This window comes from Pleurodeles waltl, chromosome 11, assembly GCF_031143425.1.
Source record: "Pleurodeles waltl isolate 20211129_DDA chromosome 11, aPleWal1.hap1.20221129, whole genome shotgun sequence".
NCBI classification, from domain to species: Eukaryota; Metazoa; Chordata; class Amphibia; order Caudata; family Salamandridae; genus Pleurodeles; species Pleurodeles waltl.
In genome coordinates this window covers 418,671,114-418,695,450 of record NC_090450.1, presented here as the reverse complement: position 1 = coordinate 418,695,450, position 24,337 = coordinate 418,671,114, and the positions used below count along the sequence as shown (strand labels likewise).

The following is a 24,337-nucleotide window of genomic DNA, read 5'->3' as shown; positions in this document are numbered from 1 at the left end:
CAATGGGTTTCCAGTGAGTTCATCAAAATTGTCACCCCATAACAGTTCTCACGTAGTTTATTGGTTCATGTGATTGACGTCTCCAGCGGGTAGAATGTCCGGTATGATTTCATACTCTCGTGGTCCCTTTCGCATCTTCAGTCAGAGGTTCCATTGTCTATACTGGTTTAGGCGACCTTGTACCTGCGACTAGTCTACACTGTTGCATTCAGCAAGAATGTTTCCTTGAGCAAGTCGAATTTCATGAGAACGGATCTACTACAGTTACACTCATCTTCTAGCTTTTTGGAAAAGTACGAGTTCATGTCCTTCAGCAAGTCAGCAAACTGTATGTTAGAAAAACACATTTAATATGAAACCGGGCAGCTAGGCCTCGACTCATGCTAACTAAGGCCTAATGTTTTATTAGCAGAACTTTAGCATATAACCCTTAATATTTAGTGTAAAACCATACATTAGCATATTAATTCTATATCATTAGTTTGATTAATCATTGTAGACATTGGCGGTCACTGCCCGTGGGCACATTTCAAGTGCACGTTTACCAAAAGCACATTAATACATTTTCTATGCGGCATTATTACGCATTAGTTCATAAACATTTCATGTTAGTTTCTGAGTATATAAGCTACGCTCTCTCACCTCTATTGGAAAACATGAGAAAACCGTTTTCTCTCAAACATGATTAGTGAAATCCCAAAGTCCGAGCTGAAGGCTTTTTCACAGGGTACAATCACGTTAGAACACACCACAATTACTAAAATTAGTATGCTAACTTTAACAAATGATTTATAGTGTAACTAAAATCAGTTATCACACTTTATACGTTCTCCTATTTGGGACCCTCACTACAATCCAGTCCAGTGGGGTCCATGTCCCAGAGTCCTGTAACGGCTGCCTCAGCAATAAATATAAACATATATGTGTGTGTTTGTCTATATATATGTATGTATGTATGTGTATATATATATATATATATATATTTTATTCTTTTAAAAAGCATTTTTACCTACATTTTAGCTTATGTTCTCGTTTTCAGCTGTGTAGATCATTTAGAACAGGTGTCTCCAACCAGTCCATCGTGAGCTACCAGTACCTAGCAAACACCTTCAGTAGCTCATAGCCTTGAGTTCATTTTCAGATTACAGGGTCACATTTTCCTTTTAAAGTTAAGGGAAGGCAGTGTTTATTTTACATTATTATCATCAGGCTCCAGATAGCAGGGCCTGATAATCACCAGTGGTGTTGTCATTTATGACCCAGTGTGAGGCACAGAGGTGAAGAACTGAAGCACTGAGTTATTTACCTCTTAAATAAAAGTCCTTGTCAACTAATTGTTGAGCTTTGAATGGTTTTAAATGGGCGAAAATGACGGGGCAATTAATGATTAAGTCAGCCTTTCTATCTAATTTTCTCCCATTTCAAAGCGAACAGCAGGCTTCTTGCTCCCAAGAGACACTGTGGCATATTAATAACTGAAAACTAGTAAAATTGTATTTTTTTAAATAAGCAATAGGTCTCACAGTTGCTTGTGTTAGAGCTGTTGGTATTGTGAATTCATAACTGGGCTTTTCTTGCCACATAAATTGGTCAACCCTGTCTCATAAGTTGGTCTTTTTCCTGACACATAAGTCCAGTGGCCCTGCTTATAACCGAACTATTTCCGTTTACCTTCTTCCTCTATCTGCAGCCAAAAATCAAAATGTTGCCATTTAGCATCCTAATTTAAATCTGCCATGCTAATTCCAATAGAATACCACTTTCACCACCCCACCATCAGAGTTGGTGGCTGCCTAACACAATTCCCCAAAAAATAGACACAAGACAGCCACAAGTGATGGGCATGATTGATAACAACAGGTCAGAAAGCGCATTCACGCTCAACCTAAAAATGAACATTTGCAGTTATTAAAGGGCGTAATAATGGGTTTTGCCTAGCTATGCTGTGAGTCTGCACAGGTATAAGCCTGGCATTGGCGATTAGAAGCAAGTAAAATCACTCAGAAGTACCTAATTTCTATATGCTTCAGTTTTTAAAAATAAATGGACAGTAAAACCAAATGTTTTCTGTCTGTAATCATGTGCAAATGTTAGTAGGCAGGATATATTAGTGTTAATTATGATTCGTCACGTATCCTTTGGAAGTTGTTTACTAAGAGCGACCAATAGTGCGAACGTGTGAGCTTCTACTCGTCTGTGTGCGGTCACTTGTACTACATATAGGAACTAGGAAAGCATCCCATCAATTCCAAACAGAAAACTCAATTAATTAAAACAAACAAAATGTCATTTATATACTGAGATCCTGAATATTTACAAACAAGTCTTTTCTCTTTAAGCCAATGTGAGGTGTACCTAATCAGAATACAAAAAAATGGATAAACATTAAAAAATGTAAGGGCGAAATATAAAAGAACTGTGAATTTCTCATTCAGTTTGTAATCATTGGTGTGTGTATATAAAAGGATAAAATATATGTATTCGTTTTAATCCTCCGCTGCCATCTAGTGATCATGGTAAGCATTGCTCAGTACTGCAGCCAGCTACTCAAATTTACTGTACTGCCGACCTGTTTAAAAGAAAAGTGGGATAACGGTAAGCGATAAACAGGACAATTCAGGATAGGAGATGACAATATATAAGAAGTGTCTCTGTGAGGTATTAAGGGTAGGGGATTTATTAGAAAGTGAAGAGAAACGTTATAGAGGTTCTGCAGAGGGTATCCTTGTCAGTGATTTTCAGGACGAGTAAATCTAACGTTTTTCTAACAACCACTAAGCGAACCCAGTTAAAGCAAGCCAAAGCATTTCTGCTCTCCCTCCACAATGGAGCTTGAAGGAAAGACAAAGGAAAGCAATGTGACGGAACTAGTGGTCATGCAAAGCTCTCCAGTCCCCACTTGTGTTCACGCTGTATCAAACTTTAAAGTGCCATGGAGCGCAAAGGGGAAAGACAAAATAAAAAAGTAGTTCACCTTCACCACACTAAAGCATATCGGCAAATGTGAAGCTATCCATGCAACAGAGTCAGTCTGCAAGGCAGTGACAAAACCGCCCCAAGGAGGGACAAATGAAAGCATTTACCAATTACATCAAGGGATGTTTGCAAGGCAAGCCCAAGAACAAATGAATGTGATTGGCTTGAGGTGGGCTTGGTTACACCTCACAAATAGATGAGAACACGCCATTAAGCAGCGCTTGCACACTGCTATGCTCAAGCTAAAAAGTTTGAACTTTAAAGTGAAGAAAATATTTCTATGAAACATTAAATCTTAATGTTTTCCTCCACTTCCAATCAAACCAATTATGTCTTAATATTTTATGAAGTATGCTTCTTAACTTTGAATTTCTCTCACTTAAACAATGGCTGTAATTTTAGTTATAAATATGACACTGTGTCTACCAGCCACTGAGAGCAATATGCTTAATGCAACACTTTGAAATGGGAGAACATTCAAATGAAGAGTTTTATGAAATCCATATAAACATAAAGTAAACTTGAGTTAAAAAAAATTCCATTTCAAAGTGCCACATTTACAGGCATCTTGCGCTCAGTGGCTGGTAGCCACAGTGTCATATATATAACTGAAAAATACAGCCATTTATTTAAGTGGGAGAAATTTCTATGCATGAAAAATGCCCCTTTTCAATTCCTCCCATTTAAAATTTTAAAAAAATTATTGTATGTGTGGTACATGAACATATCCTGTTCCATAATTGCATACAACATACACTTATACTCCATTCATACTCACACTTCTTCATACATCTCCAAAAGACCATGCTCACCGACACAAATGGCAGCCCTGTCATAGTGCCCCTAGTCAAAGTATTTTGTTCAAACTGTAATATCTGGCGCTGTGGACTCTATGCTTAAAGTCAATGAAACTGTGCGGGAGGGTGTTTGGTAATACTGTGCAAGTGGCTTGGCCCTCAGTATCTCACATTGAATTTCACTGGTGAGAACTAGCTCTCTTTACAGAAAAGGTTGAAGACCCCATAGTCTATTGTGTACTGTATAAGTCATTACATGTGAATTTTCATTGCAGTATAATACATCTAATCAGTTGTTTTATATATTAGGCTGTTTCATGTTATGTTGTCTGTCTCTCTCACTGGGCATAAGTGAGCCATCACGTCAGTATGGTATTTAGTAGGAAACATTGTTTCCCTTCTTTAATAATGCACAAATATATTGTGACGATTCATTTTCTTTGAAGCATCGAACTCTGATTATTCTTAGTTGAATGTATCAGTGACTAAAAGAGAGGGGATCTTCCTGGGGAGGAAGAATTGGTTGTATAAGTTATAAAGACTCTTCACAGTTACTCAATAACAGTTCCTTGGCGTTATTGTTAATGTGAGGTAGATACTTTGTACTTGGAGCGTCAGCCCAGAAAATAATATGTATTTAGTGTTTTTTCTCTGTTAAGAGTTGACCCAGAGATCAGAGTACATTGCTAGTAGGCATCTACTCCCCATGCCACTTTCAAGGAACTAAGATTAATTCAGTTCCCAGGAGGATATATGTGAAGTTTGCCCTCATGTGTTTTGATGGAGTGCAGAGAGAATCTGAGTTCCCAAGAAAATAACTTCAGAGTTTACACAGATTTGATTTACAAGGACAGCAGAGAGCTATTTAGTCAATGCAGTCTATTAATGTTTCCACTCAGAGATGGTGTACAGAGAATGCAGTCACTCCGTTCAATCGTTGATGTTCACCCAGATGTAGTTTACGAGGAACTCAGAGAGTTACTTGATCCTGAGGAAATTATTTGTGAGGTCCGGCAAGATGTGGTTAAAAGGGTGTTGACTATTGAATACCCAACATCTGCACATGGGTCACCTGTTTGGCTAGGTAGCTTGATTATGGTAGAAAATAGATTTACTCTGCTAAGTGAAGTAGCGAATCTGGAGGGTTTGAGAGTTAGGATAAAATAAATACCACTGTCCCAGACGTCTTAGTCAGCTTGGGAGGATTCGTGCATTGAAATTGGGAACAAATTCCTTCTGCAATAACCCCTGGTAATTGAAGAGATGAGAACTGTTAAGAAAAGTGTGATGTAGCAGACTACTTCCTAAAAAGGTCAATCAAGGAACGGGCAAAGGAGTGGTAGACATAGAGTAGTTGCATTAATGTAATTAAATTTAAGATACTCTATCGTGCTTTCTAACACTTTAGCAAAACGTTATACACTGTTAGGTGATTGCTGTAGTTTACAAGCCCCTTCCCCGTAAGCACTGCTGGATGATGGATGTTTCTCTCCTTAAAGAAGAAATAATTCTTTCTCTAGTCTCCTTGCAGTGCAAATATGTATAGATAAGGATCTCCCTGTTTGCTGCACCTAGAACTTAGTAAAATGACCAATTTGATAGAAATGCTTCCCCAAATTTGTTCACTCTTGAGCACGGAATGAAGTATCCAGTCAGGACAATGAGGCAGAATTGAATAGAGTTTGCATATTCTGGAAAAGAAGGCTACATAAAGGATTAGAGTCTGCATTTAGGTGGTGGTGTGTGGTGTGTTGTACCCACATGTATTTTATATGATGGTTTTTATAGCTCTTACTTTGCTGATGTATTTAGTAGATTGTTTGCATCATCATAATCCACTTTACATGAGTACCTCTCTGCTATAACTTTTGTATGTGGGTCATGTTTTGCATTTCACTGTGTGTGATTTGTTGTGCTACTATGTCGACATTCATGAATTGCTCTGTCAAACTAAATTCATTGCATGGATTTCTTATGCTTTGTGTGAGATTTCTCCTTGCCTTGAATGACGAACCTACAACCATACCCTAAATCGAATTGTTTGAGATCGGACTTACATGTAAAGAATGGAAGTTTACGTAGCCACTTCCTAGTAAGTAAAATAAGCACCTTTTGAAACCCGTTATACAACAGTACCGTTAAACACAGTAGCCAAATAAAGCGATGGAGACTAAACTACTGCAGATTTTAAATGGAAAAAGCATTATCTTACTTTGGGTATATGTAATTTCAATCATTGTTATTGTTTTGCATACATCTACAAGGCAGACATTCCCACTGGCTGAACTGGAGGTACCTCCTAGATGGCAACAATTCAACCCCCCCCTGCCCCTGGACACCACCTTAGCTGATGGAAAAATAAAATTGTGACCAAATACCTACAAAGTTACCATGGGTCATCTTCCGCCAGCGTTCTGCTGTGGGACATCAGGCACAGTGCTTGTAGCCTGTTGTGGCATGTAAGGCCTCTATTGTCCTCGTTGAGATACTCCAAGATTGGGACCTATATTCCAGTAAACTTATCCGATGCATCCTTTAGGTCATGTGCAATCTTTTCATAGTCTAACAGTCGCCATGTCTTGTTACAGCGTGGTATTTGGGATGAGATCTTTCCCCTAGACAGACAGTATAGTCTGTTTTTCCACTAGGAGAAGTTCTGAGATTATTTTCCCTTTTAGGAAAATTAAGAAGGTGTGCATTCTTCTCAGGTAGTCCCACTAGTATTTAAAGTCACTAACGAGAGGCTTACTAACACCAGCGTTTGTTGTAGCGGTCGGGACTTCCTCCCAAAACCGATCCAAGCAAAGACAAGACCACAGGATATGATAAATGGTTCCTGTCCCTCTGCATCCTCTCCAGCATCCCAAGGGTCTGTTGTCAATTATGTGGAGTTGTTCTGGGGCACTTCACGGAATAATTGGGTAGAGAGAACCTTTGAAGCAGAAGGCTGTTTTTGCACGACTGATTATTAATAATAATTTATGCTGGATATATAAAATCCAGGACTGCTCAAGGACAAAAACCGAGCGAGTGAGAATGTGAATGAACAAAAGCCATTTGTTTATTGGGGAATGATGGCAGTAGTGCCTGTAGAGGAATAATGATTCATTTCCTAAATGTGGACAGTGCAGTCCCGTTAAATTGCTGCAATTGCCAGGTTTCTCAGTTGGAGGATTTGATGGAATTTAGGTGGGCTACGGTTACTAAATGTCGAGACCTTTTGTTCACACTAGTCTGTGATGGGCCTACATGCCTGAGAGCGATCTCTCTCTAATGGATATTAGAAAGAGGAGTGTGGTACATGCCACATATATCAGTAAGTGGCACATCCAAGACTTTTCCGAGCTACTAGGTATTATGATCACGCCTTTGCTTATGTTTGGGATAACTGCTGACTTCCTGCACTTATCTCATATGGAGGGCACCACACTACTGTCTGGGCAACTAGGTGTTGTTCCAAGTACACAGTTTCGTAAATGTGCTGCTACTTCCCATGTGCTATCTCTTTATGGCATCTTTGTCTTATCTGCATGTCGCTGTCTGTTAATTGTTATGACAGCTGTGTTTGTAGCTTGGGATGGTTAGTTCTGCCATTATCATTATTTTTGTTCTTGTTCATTAGCATCTTTGCTGGCACTAGGTGCTGTGCATGGTTAATTTTGCCTTTTTCTGTCTGACTCCACTAATTATTTATCATTCCGTTTATCATGTGTGTTACATAGGAAGGTTTAGTGCAACACAGCAGATAAAACAAACATAACATCATACATCCACTCAACTTTAAGAAGCTTACAACTAAAAGTTTTCAAGTGCATTACTCTAAAGGAGCACTTTGAACAACTTATAACTGATAAGCAATCCGGCTGCATAAATGTCCTGACTTTTCAGCCTGTCTGTCCTTAGAGCCTATCATGCCGTTGGTCATGCAGTGAGGAGTTTCCGCAGAGCATTACCATCAGCCACACCCTGCACCCAGCCTCCATACCACCCAAACTAGCTGTGTGCTGTCTTTGGCCTTGCTCACTAGTTTTGTGTTCCGGGGCTGAACTCTGACCACACGTTGCACTCAGCCCCTGTACTACTCAGAAAGCTGTTAAACGTCTTCTACAATGAGCAGTAGTGTTTGAGTGCATGGATTGAACTTCAGCCATACCCGTCACCCGATCCTCAATCTTCAAAAATCCACTACATACATACTTTGGTCCCGCACTATGGGGTTTCATTGAAGGGTGTTTCTTTCAGGCATATCCTTTACAAATCATCAGTATCCACCAGATCAGCTGTACTTTGCGACTGAACAGCAGAATCATTGGAATTAGGGTGCAGGACTTGTTCAACCCCCCTCTTGCCCATAGATTACACTCCTTTTGCCCTTTGGCACAGCCTCTGCTAACAACAACCCAGCTGCACGCAGCAGCATACTCATGTTTCATAGCCTTGGCTTCAGCTTCTATATCCTTACACTCCCTGGCACTTAGAGTGGACTGGCTTTGGGTCATGTTCTATGGCCATGCCCTTTACTCACTCATCAAACCCTCAAAGCCACTGCACCTATTGACATCAGACTATAGGTGGACAGCCTGATTTTAGGCCAAGCCCTGTACCCAGCCCCATGCCCACAGACAACTATATGCATAACCTTTTGGGCATGTGTTCTGAGGTTTGGCCCCAGGGTGTAGGCTTTAGACACACCCTGTCTTTAGCCCATGAATCTTACAGACCAGCTAAGCTCAGTTCCAGCCATGAGCATCAGGCTTTTAATACAGGCAGCTATCTCTGTGTCCTGTTATCCAAGTGTGCACAGATTTTGAACATGCACAGTGTCACCGTGGGTTACTTGTTATTGTCTGGCCAAGAGACATATATTAACTATACATATTTTATACATCTATGAACCAATAAAACTGTTTCTTTTGTTCAGCTCTTTTCATTCATTGGCCTGCCATTCACATTTTAATGCTGCACACAATACCTACAGCATGGGCTAGTTAGGCCAGCTCATTCATCCATTGGTTGCCTTGCCCTGTGAGGGACGACGTTTGTTCTGATTACATCCACCTAAGAAGAGGTTGTGCAGTGACAGGAGTAGTGGTCAGTTATTTTTTCTTTAGCTTTTTATTTTTTGTAGTCATCCTTGTGTGTTTAGACTACCTCTTCAGATTACAATTAAATAGTGCCTCTTCTTTGTGCCAATTAGAATGAGATTGTCGTATGATGTACATTAAAACAATAAAGGGCATGCTACACTTGTTCTAGGTACACCTACTTGCAAGAAGACACATACACTGTTCTATTAAAATTGTGTGCTTTTATGTTTTTTTGTATTTAAATGTTTTATTGCACTATCATATAGCTGTCATGTTTAGGTGGTGGCATACGTTTCCTCTTCATTTTATGTTTATGGCACACCAGCTTGCCAAGGCAAGAACGTTTGGCGTTGTTATATTGTTGTTATATTTGTGTTTCGTACCCATTTCATTATACCCAACAAATAACCAATACCATCACATAAAGCTCTCCATGTGAACCCTCCCATGCCCCTTATTGTCTCTGCAGTGACAAAAAAAATCATCGTTTTTGGTCAGTCATCGTATTGTCAAGATAGTGACAGTGACTCCTCTTTAACTTTACCCAATATTTAGCATAACATCACTAATTTGAATGCTTTAATTGACTATATTTTGCGCAACTTTTTCAAATGGAACCAAAGTTCAACATTGGAGACTGTCCCACGCCACACAGTTATTTATTTATTTAATTTTTAGGGTTGTTTTATAAGTGTGTCTGTCACTCTTCAGGAGGCTCTTGATGTTTGCTCTAAAGCCATAGGAAATGGGATAAAAGCGGACATGGTTATTTTTGGAATAGTTACGTTTTTAGATCTTTCCTGACGTTTGAGAGCTGTGGATTGATATGGATTGTGTTTCATTGGGCCATAAACGTTGAAAGCACTGCCGTCGCATTTGGTGTGCTTAATGGTGGGGATATCAAATTTGTGTTGATTGCTAGATTATGCACATGTAAACCATGCATGTTGCTATAGCAAGATGCGTTTCCGGACTGAAAGCCAGTGAAATGAATGAAGACAGGTAGAGACAGACATATTTTTTCAGATTAAAGATAGCTCAGACATCGTTTTGGATTTTCTGCACTTGGCTGATGGAGGTCTTTGGTATGCCTATGTAAGCTGAGTTACTGTAGTCTGTGCAGAAGAAAAAAGCAACAACCAGAGCACTCAAATGTAAACAAAGTAGGTCCATCCAGTTCAAGTTGACGGAGAAGAATTTATTCTCATGTAAGCGGAGGATCGAAAAATGTTCATAAGGTAAATAAGTCCATATAAGATAAACAACAGAAAACAGCCAACACGTGTTTCGTCCTACTGGTCTTTTTCAAGGCTGAAAATAAAGTGAAATTGGAAAATATTTACACATAACATCTTAGACTGTTGGTGGGTGCCGAAGGTAAAGTGATAACTTGAGTTGGACAAATGAAAGGGAAAAAACAGTCCATAGTGTATAGCTGATACATTCATATACCATTGGGAACAAAACATTAATGAGGAGTTAATCAAGAAAGTAGTAGCCACCTCGTGCTAGAATTTTTGTGGTGTATAGGGTAGAAGGGATAGAAAAGAAAAGATAGTAGTAGGGGAAAACAAGGCTAAGACAACACCTCCGTGGATAAAAACTACTAAAGTAGCAATAGGGAAAGAACGTTAAGCGCGAGTTAAGTGATAAGTTAAAGTGAAGAAGTGGGAATGCCCTAAGCTCAGATAATATAAAATGACAAAAAATACCTTAAATGCTATGGTAGAGGATAAGGACAGTAGTCCAGAAAGAATGATTCTGATCGAATAGCAAGAATGTAGTTGTATAAGGTCTAGAAGGAAATTAAGAAAATTTGAAAAAACAATAAGACATGGGAGAACATATGATACCTTAGAAAAATACGTAAAAAACAAATACCTGGCAAGCAAATAAAGAAGAATTGGCACAAGTCAGGAACAAAAATGTAGATGACCTACCCAAATGACAAAAGATCTCCGTGTGGGGGTGTAGTAATGTTGTCAGAACACTGTGAGTAGCTCAGAATAAAAGGACTGCAGTTCAAAAACTCCTAAGAAAAGGAAAAGTATATAAAAAGAGGAAGAGAGTCTCGGAATGTAACAGTTTAATGTAACCAAGCCACACATGTAGAAGGCGTTTTATAGGAAAAGCCCTGCCAAGTGGATCAAAAGAGTGTAACCACAAGTATATTAGAAAAACGTATGTGTTATCAAGGAATGCGATAAGGTAGTAACAGTAGAAGTTATATAGAAACTTAATAAGTAAACAGATGTGGCGTTCAATTAGTAATCTCTTGTAAAAAAGAAAAAGGAAAAAACCCAGCAGCCGAGGTAGGCCCGGGCGCATTGTGGCGCAAAATACACTAAATAAGGAGAAAAAAATCTAAACTAGGAGAGACCGCGTAAGTAAAGCGTGTCCTCCATGGACTACAGAGAGTGTTATAGAAAAAAATACCTGAATAGCAGAACGTCCTGAAATGTAGAACAGGAATTACTGACATCCGTATGCGCGCATGGTAACGCTATGAAGCCGTAACAAGACCCTGTTTCGACTGGAGTGACAGCGTTAGTTATACGCGTCCTCCGAAATGAAGAAAGGACTAAGAAATGATTGGAATGTGATAGAACGCATAGCCATGGACGCGAAGAATGAAGAGGGAAGGACCACGGGCGCCATATTGCGTGTATACTAAAGCCGCGTATTGCAGAATGATAAAACGAAGTCAGAAGGAGAAGTGTTTAGTTGCAGGTTGGTAAGTGAAACATAGCGCCCACGCTAATGGTACTTAGGTGTGAGTACAGAAGATAGTCTAAAGGATAGAAGAAAGATAATTCAACAGAAATATGGGGAGGTCAAGAGAAAAGGCATGGTGGAAAGTAGCACAAGATGAAGGGTTTGAACAAACATTGCTGGAAGATAATATTTTATACAATGGATATCAATACATATAAATTGGACATAATCATAATGGTACACAATTTTCATGATACATAACATATAAATAACCAGCAGATACACATAATGCAGGATGTAAATACAGGATGTATAAAGCGCAGGACAGGTAAATGACTATACAAAGGCAAAGCACCACATATTACTAGACACTTCGCAAAACAAGTGCAAAAGGTAAAAGACAGGCAAATGTAAGATTAAGGAAGCCATGTCAAAACAGGGATAAGCTGACGGAAAGAAGAATGTTAATATCTAGCTTTAAATGATAGCAAATGTGAATCTATTATAGAAATACATGCAGGTCTTTCTGTATATTAAGACCCCGTTCTACCGCTCGTAATTTAATGATCCACCTACTTTCCAGGCGTCTAAGGGCCAGAGTACGGTTGCCTCCTCGTGGTGTTTTGCCCTAGGAGTCAATCCCGTGTACAGAAATGTCCAAGCGTTCCCTATGTCCATGTGCCTCATTAAAAATGCATGGCAAATGGATAGTTAACATTAGACGTGCGAATAGCTCTGAGGTGTTCCTGAATTCTTTCTTTTAGTGGTCGGATTGTACTACCCACATAGATAAGTCCACATGTACAGATAATGCAATATACCACAAAACTGGTGTTGCAATTAATGAAACGTTTGAGTTGGTGAGTGGCAGGGGTGTTGTATCGGAATTTGGTTGTCTTATCCTTGATGTATCCACAGATGTTACAATGGCCACATCTATACGTGCCAGGAGGAGGTTTAGGCAACCAAGTGTCTCTACCCTCAGGTGGCAAGAAGCTATGACATAAGTGGTCACGTATGGTAGTGCCCCTCTTAAAAATGATACTGGGTGTGCCGGAAATGCCCCTCTTAAGTGTGTCGTCCATTAGGAGTAGTGACCAGTGTTTCTGTACAATTTTAGATATTAAGGGACTCAGTGCACTATGTTTAATGACGAGGGATATTCGGTCGAATGAGTGACTTTTCTTAGAGTTTGTTAATAGATCCGGACGTTTGCTTTTGCGGATTCTGTTACTTGCTTTTTTCAGGATCCGAGGATGATAACCTCTTTGTCTGAAACGTGATTCCATGTTATGTAATTCTTCATGGAATATGTGCTCCTCACTGCAATTCCGCCTAATCCTGGTACTTTCCCCATAAGGGATGGCGTTAATTTGGGGCCTAGGATGAGAGCTCGTAGCATGTAGCACAGCATTACATGCTGTTGGTTTCCTGTACAGTTTAGTACAGATTTTGCCGTTCTTGATATATATGGTAAGATCCAAGAAGTTAATAGAATAAGAGCTGGCTTCATGGGTGAATTTGATATTGAAGGTGTTATTGTTAAGATGTTCGGTGAACAATGCAAGAGAGGAGGAGTCACCAGACCAAAAAACTATGATGTCATCAATATATCTGCCCCAGTACAGGATGTGTTGTGTCAGGGATGGTGGGCAAGCATGCCATAGATGTGTTTTCTCCAAGTAACCCATATATAGATTGGCATACGATGGAGAAAACTTCGCCCCCATTGCCACGCCTTGTATTTGGCGAAACCAATTCCCATTGTGCATAAAGATGTTATTGTCTAATACCAAGCTAATCATGTCTAGTAACATATTGGTATGATCCAATACTGTAGCATCTCTGGTGTCTAAGAAGTGTTGAATGGCTGTAAGACCCATGAGTCTAGGAATACTCGTATAGAGAGAAGTAACATCCAAAGTCGCTAGGTAATGACCCTCCGTCCAGTCAAAGTCCGCTATTTTACACAGTAAATCTTTTGTATCTCTGATGTAGGACGGTAGGTTCTGGACAAGTGGCTGTAGGAAGATATCTATATATTCTGATAATCTCTCAGTCGGGGACCCAATGCCTGAAATGATGGGTCTGCCAGGGGGCACATTACTGTAGTCTGTGTTTGGACAAAACCTTTTGTTGCTGTGATTCTATGAAATAATCATTGAAATATCATAATTCATGTAAGCTTCCTGATTGAAAGTGACATGATTTTTTGGTGTTGCTAGTCTGATTTTAGAGAATGCGTTTGTAGTATAGAATAATTCTGAAGACCCGAACTGCATTACTGGCTGTGGGCAGTCAGCACGTTTGGCAGGCCCCGTCCAAGTAACTATGGGGTTCGCGATTGCTTTGATGCTGTTTGCATCTTGCAGTGAGCTGAGTTTGGTCAGATTAAAGATAAAGTAATGCCTTGAAGTTGTTTAACAGGTTGAAAAAGGTTGATACTTGAAGGGTGAACAGCAAAGGGAGTCGAGTGGATACTTGTAGGACTCCACAGAGGAAGAGGGTTGCTTTAGATGGAAAGTAGCCTAATTGGAATAGATGTCTTCTGTCAGTAATGAAGGATGGAAGCCATGAATGTGCTTTATTTTTAATGTGAAGCTGCTTTAGGTGACTGAGCAAGGTTTTATGGTCAGTGATGTCAAATGCTGCAGAGCGGTCTGGAAGAAGGCCGTTCCAGAATCCCCATTATATCTGATAATTCGGGGAAAGTCTGCACCCGAGATAATGACTGCTTCCATGGAAAGCATGGTCTTAACACAACCTGATGGAAAGCAGGAATATAGTCTGTACATAAGCTTGCAGTTGTGCTGGTAACACTTTGTCTAGTAGTTTGGCTACACGAGGGAGCACGGATATAGGTCTAAAACTTGCTGTCTTTTCCAGATTAAAACTAGCCCTTTATCAGTTTGGTCAGATGGCTACCTTTTTTAGGTTGTCTGGCACCTTGCCATTTTTGAGGGAAACAGTCGTAATCCGTGTTATTTTAGGTGTAATGGGGTCTGGAAAGGATTTCATGTAGATGGCTGTACATACATCCAGGGATCATCAGAAGGGATTTCTATTCTGAATGGTTTTATGATATGTTGTTTCAGAAATAAGGATGACTTCTGACAATGCTGTATCTATATTTACGTTTCACAAGGAATTATTCAGATTGTTCAAACCTGTTAGGCGATCAGTATCAAATTCTTCTCTTATTTTCTTTATTTTATTTGAGAAGTACATAGACGAAAAGTCCACAGGCTCTTGTGAAGGGTCTAAATTGTCACCTATTGCCATCAGGTGATAGAGAGATTCGACTGTTATAAACATTGCTAGGATGTTATTTTTGCCAGGATTTTTTTCTCAGAGTAGTAAACTTTTATACCTCACCGGCCAAATGGTTGAATTTACACATCCGTTTAGTAAATTAGATTTTGTGCTGTAAATTGTAGGTTTAAAGTCAGGCTGTATCATATTTTGTGAAATTTTATTTTGCACTGTAAGCATATTTAGAGTACCAAGTGTTGGCCAAATATTTAGGATTAATTATTGTTGTTTCTACTGAGGCAAAACGGTCTAAAAACTTAGAGACAATATGTTGGAACTCATAATGTGTGCTCTCATGGCCTGTGTTATTAGTAAATGCCCACAACTAATTCGATTTGTTTTAAATCAGTATTGTTGAAGTTCTCTATAACGATTAGTATAACACTACATTTTGTTATTGCAATATCATGTTCCTGGCCAAAAATCACTATTTTTGAATTGTGGAAAAAATAAAATTTATGACTTTCACTATCCAGTCACATTCCTCGAAAATACAATTGTGATTCACAGAAATTGTAATGCCAAAGTCTCAATTTTCCATCTGACTCAGCTCAAAATACTTTACATCTTTTGAAGACTAGTTTTTTTCACTTTTTTTGCAAAATCCACTGGATGGATTTTGAGTAAACTAAAAAAAGATTGCGAGTTGGACAAGGATGCGTCCAGCAACTTTCACTCAAACAGTGACATAATCTGTCCTATTTGAACTAATCCCGGAACTTCACTTTTTCAAACCTCTTATATATAACCCTTGCCCCTGCTGACGAATTTTCACTAAACTCTCAAAGATAAAACGGAGAAAGACTCACATTTTGTTAAAGGTTCGAGGAGTTCCCTCAAATTGCAAAAAGTTATTAAAGATAAAAAAAAAGTTGCATTTCTTATGGTGAGAGCATTGAACTCCTAACTACGAAGTAGTCTGCAATGCTTTTTCATCATAGGTATTGAATTTTCTTTGTTTCCTTACAATATGTGTGTGACTAGGCTTGCTTCTATTATTGCATTGTGTGAGTGGTTGCCTTAATTTCCCTGTGGTACTCTTATGTGGGTCAATAAAAGCCTTATTCTCCCAGCCAACATTTCACATTGCTGTTTCCCTTTCAGATTATAACTCCTTTTCGGAAGCTGATCCTTAGTGCTGACAATAGGAAGGAGATGGAAGACTGGATGGCAGCATTAAAGACTGTGCAGAATCGAGAGCACTTTGAAGTAAGGCATATGGATTTTCATTCAGACCCTCCCTTTACTTTCTGTTTCATCCAAAACACCTTGCAACAATCCTTTTTGGAAACTATTAAATACATTTTATGTGGAACACTTGCAGCAGTTTACTGTAGTACTCCCCTCTACGATTTAGTGTAGAACTGCTCCTCAGAAATTTGTCCCATTACAAATGTTTTTTTTCACTTGGTTCTACTTTGTTAGAGAGATTTCATTGATAATGTTCTTCTGTGAAATCCTTGGTACTGAATTATTGGAAACTTTCTGTACTAGTTACATCTTAGATTTTGGGAAAGCTTTAGTGGGCACGCCTCTCTGGAATCATTAATTGTGGTTTAGTGTGCACTGCACACTGCGGATTAGTACAGACTGTTGTCATGGTTTGGAGTGAAATTGTCATAACACTTGCGTAATGAAAATACATGTGGTTTAGTACACCACACTTTTAATTAGCTTTATTTTCAAGTGCTGATGTGTCATCGTTTGAAGCCTACATCGTGCTTGGCAAACAAATGGCAGCCCTGTAAGTTTGCTGCCCTGTAAGTTTGCTGCCCTCTTCTTTGATATCCTTTGAGGTATTTACTTTTTGAACTCTCAATATTTTTGTCAGGAACTCAGTACACTGTTTTTCCAAGGAGACTTATAGATAAGGGCCTTTAAATGGTCCGGAGAGGGAAACTGCCATTTGGTTTGGATTTCTTGCTAGTGTTTTTTTTGGTCCCTGTCATGCATGAATTTGACAGGTCATTGCTGCTGTTGTCGAAGTTATAAAGCTTTCCAAAGGAGTTCCAATAAAATGACAGTCTTATTATGAGTAAGGTGAACGTTTGCTAATATTTTGTTTTTGGCAGCTGTGAAGTATACATTTTTGGTCAGTCAGTGTTCTAAAGTGAGACATTTCCTGTAAACTGACCAGTAGTGAAAAGGTTCTTACATATATCTGATGGAAAATCATTATCTTCTTTGGCATTTCTGTTTACATTTGAACACTGAGTGGTCGATCCAAAATTTTAATTTAATGCTGCGGAGCACATTTTTACCACTTAATAAACCTTAAGTCATATTCTTTGCTTAGGTGAAACATGCTCCTACTGCCCTGTTAATTTATGGACCATTTAACCTGAAAGAAAAATAAATTTGAACAAACCTAAATTTACAGAAAAAGTCTAGGGACCTTATATAGAGCTTGGGAAAGCAGGAGCCTGCTGCAGATTTACCAGACGGAAAGGGCTGTCACCCTGTCAATCTCATGTTGAGTGACGTGTCAGGTTTAGGTTTCATACGATGGAGCCTCACTTCATTGCTGTCGAAAACCTGTCAACCACAGGGCCATAAGTCAATGTATGTTAGAAGATCAGCCCTGCTTAGGACCAGCCTTCAAATGCACTTTGCTTCTTATCTGGATTACCATGAAAAGCCTGACAGTCCTGAATAGGAAAAACACAAAGTACCTATATGTGCTGGGAGTGGTCATGCAGTGTGATAGCTCCATTCGTATTTTCTTTCATAAATAAACCCCCACTTCGAGGATTTGTTTCTTTAAAAAAAAACACAAAAAAATCCCAGCGATGAAAAAGCAGCATGGTGCCGTCTCAGTACATTGATTTGTTTTCTGTGCAAATACGACACCAGCAGAAGTACTGAAGATGACGAGATCCTTACCAGAAAGGCATGAATTTCATGATGGGGTGGTCCTCAGCTAGTGGGGTGGAAAACATAGCCTCTTTCAACCTGGCAGGCAGGCGGCCTGTCCTCTAGAAGTAAATTTTGGGTAGAACATGCCGTTCAAAAACAAGCGCTGCAGGTTTTCCATATTAGGAAAAAAGTGCAGGATAATTTCCCGTATAAACTGTTGAAACACAATTTACTTTACAACAGAGATACTCTTCTAGCCCTAGCAACCAGTAGGTTTTTGGAACGTCTGTTTTTTGATGTAAGTTTGGATTGATTTTTGATAATGAAATACTTTTCATTTCCAGTCAGCACAATACAGTATGGATCATTTCTCAGGGATGCACAACTGGTATGCCTGCTCACATGCTCGACCTACGTACTGCAACGTTTGCCGTGAAGCATTGTCTGGAGTCACTTCACATGGACTATCATGTGAAGGTAAGTTACAGTCCTATTCTGCACTTAGTTTTTCACATAGGGTCTGCTTTAGAAGTAATTACTTTCTTATTTCGCTATTCACATGAACATTTAGACTCATATTATGACTGACTGCACCTCACCTTCCCCTATTCTAGCATTCACTTGGACCCCCATGTACAAGTGACTGTACTTACGTTTTTCCAATCTCCCTACGCAGTGCTACCTGAAGTGCACATGGGCACTTTTTTGCCTTTCCACTTTCTAAAACTCACAAATACTCTCTTGTGCAGAAATCTTTGACAAAACTAGCAAACGTATGTGTCCAGGAGTTCAGATCTTACACAAGATTCTCAAGATGGTCTCATGACAATAATATGCACATAAGGAATCTAAATTGAAATTGGTGGCTTTCTTGTGGAATTTGGAGTGCAACTATAGGTTTCCGTTTTCTCCAAACACAGAAGTTTAGATTTAGATTCTGGAATGATTGTTAGACTGAGCCAGTCTGTGTGAAAAACCTGTAGCTGGTCTTTTCGTTGTAAACTCTCTCTCAGAGTATGTTCACTGCTTGGAATCTGTTGAAGCACCGTGCAGTGCTATACTTGGTTCCACTCAAAACGATATTCACCTGAGGGATTAATTGTATAGTGGCTTTCTTGCTTCCCTTCTGCAGGACGAGTCTCAGTGTCTGATGCTGCAAGTGAAAGGACACCATGTTGCCTCTACAAGTGTTTTTTTAAGTTGATTATGTATGGCTTCTTACATGACCAGACAGCGGAATCTGAAGGCTTTCATTGAAAACAGAATAACTGAGTGTCCTGGAATCTTGCAGAGTGATAGTTATTTAGCAGCATGAGATAGTACAGGATACAAAGTGCTGGAATCATGTTACATTATGTACCATTCGCTGTATTCTCTTTGTCTATTTTAGGTGTTATCGACATGGCTATGTGTGTCTTTAAGGTTGCACAGAATGCATTAGCTCTAAAATTCCTAGTTGGGCTCTCAAGTAACACAAACACTGACAGAACAGCAAGGGCCTTGACAGGGCAAACTGTGCTCTAATAATGTACCCCAAAGCGGTCATTTATAACGTGCTTCCTAATGTTTGCTTGTGTCCTTATCTAACTAGACAGCTTATCTCTGAAAGTTAGAGTCCATCCGTAGTTATTTCTTTCCCTCAGACATATTTTCTTGTAAATGCAGTTGTTTAAACCCAGTGACAATAGAACATTTGAGTGATCATGCCTACATGTTAATGGGACATACATCTTGGAGATATGAGCTTTTGTGCAGACTCACTCGCCCCCCTCAGAAAAAACATTACCACCCGCAACATCAAGAACACCCCATGGTTCACCGCAGAACTCCAAGACTCCAAGCGCAAATGGCGCAAAGCAGAGAAAGCCTGGCGACAAGAACCCTCCATTACAAACTTCTCCACCCTCAAAACCTCCACCCGCAACCACCACCAACTCATACGCACCACCAAAAGAGCACACTACAAGGAACGCATTGACAACAACTCCCAAAACAGCAAAGAACTCTTTACCGTCATCAAAGAGCTCTCCAAACCCAAAGCCAGCAACCTAGACCTCACACACATACAGACCCTCTGCAACGCCCTCTCAAACCACTTCAACCACAAAATCCTGGACATACACAACAGCTTCATACCACACACACCCCCCACCCGACCAACACAGACCCCCCTCACACCCCACCAGTCTACTTACCACCTGGGCCCCTACCACCGAGGAAGAAATGAAAAAAACAATGAACTCCATCCACTCTGGATCACCCTCCGACCCCTGCCCCCATCAGATCTACAACAAAGCCAGCCCAACCATCGCCCCCATACTTCGAGACATAATCAACAGCTCATTCAACACCGCCACCTTCCCAGACCCCTGGAAGCACGCAGAAGTTACTGCACTGCTAAAGAAACCCAAAGCTGACCCAGACGACGTCACCAACTACCACCCCGTCTCTCTCCTCCCCTTCCCTGCCAAGGTCACTGAAAAACTAGTGAACGCCTGCCTATCCCACTTCCTCGAGGAAAACCACACACTCGACCCCTCCCAGTCTGGGTTCCGCAAAAACCATAGCACGGAAACCGCCCTCATTGCATGCACTGACGACATCAGAACCAAAGTCGACAGGGGGGAGACTGTCGCATTCATTCTCCTGGACCTCTCCCTAGCCTTTGACACTGTCTGCCACCAAACACTTCATACATGCCTCCACAGCTATGTGATTCGACACAAAGCCCTAGACTGGAACTCCTCCTTCCTCACCAACAGAACCCAAAAAGGCCGCCTCCCACCCTTCCAATCCACTGCCACCAAAATCATCTGCGGAGTCCCCCAAGGCTCATCCCTCGGCCCCACCCTTTTCAACATCTACATGATCCCATTAGCCAACATCCTCCAACCACACAGCATCACCATCCTCTCCTACGCAGACAACACCCAACTCATCTGCTCCCTCCCCCACAACCCCAATACCGCCAAAAGCAACCTCCACACTGCACTCCTTGACACCGCCGCCTGGATGACAGCCAACCACCTCAAGCTCATCTCCAACAAGACCGAGATCATCATTTTCGGCCCCCCGCAAATCCATATGGGACACCTCCTGGTGGCCCACCGCCCTAGGCCCCGCACCTACCCCAGCACCCTACGCACGTAACCTTGGCATCATCCTCGACCCCTCCCTCACCATGACCCAGCAAATCAATGCCGTCACCTCCTCCTGTTTCAACACACTGCGCATGCTTAAAAAAAACCTTAAATGGATTCCCACAGAGACCAGAAAAACTGAAACTCATGCACTAATCAGTAGCAGGCTAGACTACGGCAATGCCCTATACGCCGGCACCACACTCAAACTCAAGCGCAAACTCCAGAGAATCCAGAACACAGCTGCACGACTCATCATGAACCTCCCCCACCACGAACACATCTCACCACACCTCAAATCCCTACACTGGCTCCCCATAGATCGAAGGATCACCTTCAAAATCCTCGTCCACGCACACAAATCCCTCCACAACACCGGCCCATCCTACCTCAACAATAGAATAAACTTCCACACCCCCACCCGCCACCTCCGATCCACCAACATTGCACTCACCACAATCCCACGCATCCAACACACCACCACAGGGGACAGATCCTTCTCATATCTCGCCCCAAAGGCCTGGAACTCCCTCCCCATCAACCCCCGCAAGACCCAAGACCTCCTTCTCTTCAGAAAAACCTCAAGACATGGCTATTCGAACAGTGATCGTCCAACCTCCCCCCCCAACCCCCTCCCCCAGCGCCTTGAGACCCTCACGGGTGAGTAGCGCGCTTTACAAATGTCTTTGATTGATTCAGAGAAGACAGATGTGATTGTTCAGCTTTATATATTACCACAGCACCTACCAAAGTATTGTAGAGCCAGGATCTCTTGTTTCAGTCTACAATAATGTTTCCTATCCTCTGCCATCATCTATGAGCTTGTGACCTAACCCCAGTGAGACTTTTCTTAAAGAAATGAGCACTCCCCTGATTTTATTTTTTTGAGCATTTTGGGGGACACAAAACACCCCTGCTATTCTCACTACATAGAATTGGCAGCTTTGTGTCTGAGGGATGGTGACAATCACATTTCTGTTAGCTTTAACATTTGTCCTTTAGTATTTCCAATAATGAATAAAGTGGCATAAGCATTCTAAATGATTTAGTTTTTCACCCCATAATGCCGTCCTTGAGACCCCTGATTTGTTTTTTAAAGAATGTCAGTTCTGTTAAGGAACCAACTCAGATGTATGACTTCTCTGTCCAAAAGCCAGCCTACGTGTAGTTTCTTAATCGGAACATGACTTTGGACTGTAAAGGGTCAAAATTCCTTATTGTTAAATAACCTTAATTTCAGCAAGCATTTATAGTGCAAACAAATCTAAGATCAAGAAACTGTGCTCTTAAGGTTTCAATATGCTGTTTAATGTTCAACACATTGTTTCATGTTGGATTCCACATGCCTGCTATCTTGAAAAGTTAAAGTTTGCTAAATAGAATTCAAAGATGTCTGTAAGTGGCAACCTTTGTACGTTTTTTCTCATTGTTTTTCATTCCAGTATGGCTATCATGTAGAAAGGAATGTGTCAGCCATCTTAGGACTGTAAGAAATGGTAGAGAGAAAGTTTTCTAAGATGGCGGCCTGTGTACAGATTTCATTCCTGTGTTCCATAATGACTGAAGTGTTGGAAAAAATGGGACGGCCATCTTCGAATGGTAAAGATGGCTGCAAGGCAGTGCCTGCAACTCATTGCACTTCACGCTTCACTGTGCCACCCAGTAGTATTCTGTGTGAAGCTGCTACAGGGTTCTCACAAAAAGAAAGAAAATGAAATTCAAGTTTCTGAAACTGAAAAACAACGCACTAAAAAATGAACACTTGGCCATGTTCTTATTCACTGTGAAGGGAGCCAGTAGCTGAAGTGGGCTGGGCTGTATACTGTAGTGGACAAAATATGAATGACAAATGAATGAAGACCCTGATCTGAAGGCCATTCATGTGTGTTTATTGTGTATACATTTTCTTTTTAAAAGCAATAGTCTGGCTAGGCAAGACCAAGCCTAAAAAAATGAAATACTTTAAACGGTTTATGTAGCTTCTGACACCATGGTGCATTAGAGACTTGGCTGGAAATGTCTTCCTACTACTGCAAAAACGAGGTCAGAAAAATATTCAGAGGAGAAGGAACTCTTTTGAAGAATTCTTGGAGGAAGCAGCAAAGTTAGGCTATTAACCTCATTCTGAGAGCTGAGGAGGACGACTGGAAAGAAGAAAAAAGAAAAGAAGTACCTCAGTCAGTGTGCGATCAGCAGAAAGTCAGCAGTCAAGCTGAAACAATCAGTAGTTGGCCGATGCTCCAGCCGAGAGAAGAGGAAATGAAGCCAGCAAGCACTGGTCAATTAGAAGGCAGCAAATAACAGTGACAGTGAAGCCAACTAATGTTAAGCAATAGGTGGGCGGTAAGCCCATTGGATACAATATCTATCTCAAGTAAAAGCACATACATAAATAAATATAAAATAAATACATTTAAACAAAACATACGCTTACACCCTGTGTTTTACATATGCCCCTTTGCTGTGAGATGTTTAAAAATCTTACTTTCTTGAAATTACAGTTCTGCTTAGTAGATATTTATCCCTAGAAGAAGGGGATAAATTATTTGAGTGCAATAAAATCTCACTATATAGCAAAGAATGTTGCTGCTTTTCCTGCCAGACTCCTCAAGTGTTTCTTTTCTTCTCTTTTCTCCATCCTTTTCATATTCTCTGAGCTTCTGTCTTTGTCCTTCTACAGCTCCTCACTATTTACTGACTTGGCTCTATGACTATACAATTCTCATGCTGTTTTCTCTGTTGCCTTTTCATGATTTTGTCCTCTTCTTTTCCCCTGTGCTCTCCCTCTTTCCCTTTCTCCCCCCTTCCCGACCATCCCATTTGTTTGCCATCTTTCTTTCCCTCTGTGTTCCTTTTTCTCAGTTTGTCGGATTTTTTTTTCCAACTGCACGGTTTAGATAATTGTTTTTTTCACTTGCCAAACAATTGCCAAACGTCATAGTGCGGCGTTTTAAATATATTATTTAACCTGTGTTGCCCTTTTTCTTTTGCTTTTTTTCACAATTTAATTCTTTTGAGGTCTTTCTGTTTCCTCCATTTCCATTTCTCTATTTTTAACTGTCTTCAGCCTATTTTTCTCATTTTTCTGTGTTCACCCCCCTTTCCTTGGCCAAAAGCCTCCCCCTTTTTCTCTAAACCTGTGTGCTTGAAACAACCTGATCCTCCTTCCAATGCATGATGTCACTTGATGTCACTTATCACCACCCTTGTAACATATTTTTTCAATTTCTTTCTTCTTCCATCACCTTTCTTGCTCTGCATCTTTCTTGTTTTCTCTTGCTCTCGCTGTAGTTTGCAAGTTTAAAGTTCACAAACGCTGCGCTGTCAGAGCAACTAATAACTGCAAGTGGACGACATTGGCCTCCATTGGAAAGGATATCGTTGAGGAAGAAGACGGGGTAGGAAATTCTTTGCTTGTCTACCTGTTTTGTGTATTTGTGATACAGCTATTTTC

At 40.5% G+C, this 24,337-nt stretch overlaps 1 protein-coding gene across 4 annotated transcripts in view; it reads left to right on the top strand.

Moving 5' to 3' along the window:
• DGKD (diacylglycerol kinase delta) overlaps positions 1 to 24,337 on the top strand; it is a 1,336,482-nt gene that overhangs the window by 195,821 nt on the left and 1,116,324 nt on the right. For all 4 annotated transcript variants that reach the window (XM_069213762.1, XM_069213763.1, XM_069213760.1 and 1 more), the window contains exons 4-6: positions 15,992 to 16,096; positions 18,088 to 18,220; positions 24,175 to 24,281. In XM_069213762.1, coding sequence (XP_069069863.1) covers positions 15,992 to 16,096; positions 18,088 to 18,220; positions 24,175 to 24,281 — 345 coding nt within the window. The remainder of the gene's footprint in view (positions 1 to 15,991; positions 16,097 to 18,087; positions 18,221 to 24,174; positions 24,282 to 24,337) is intronic.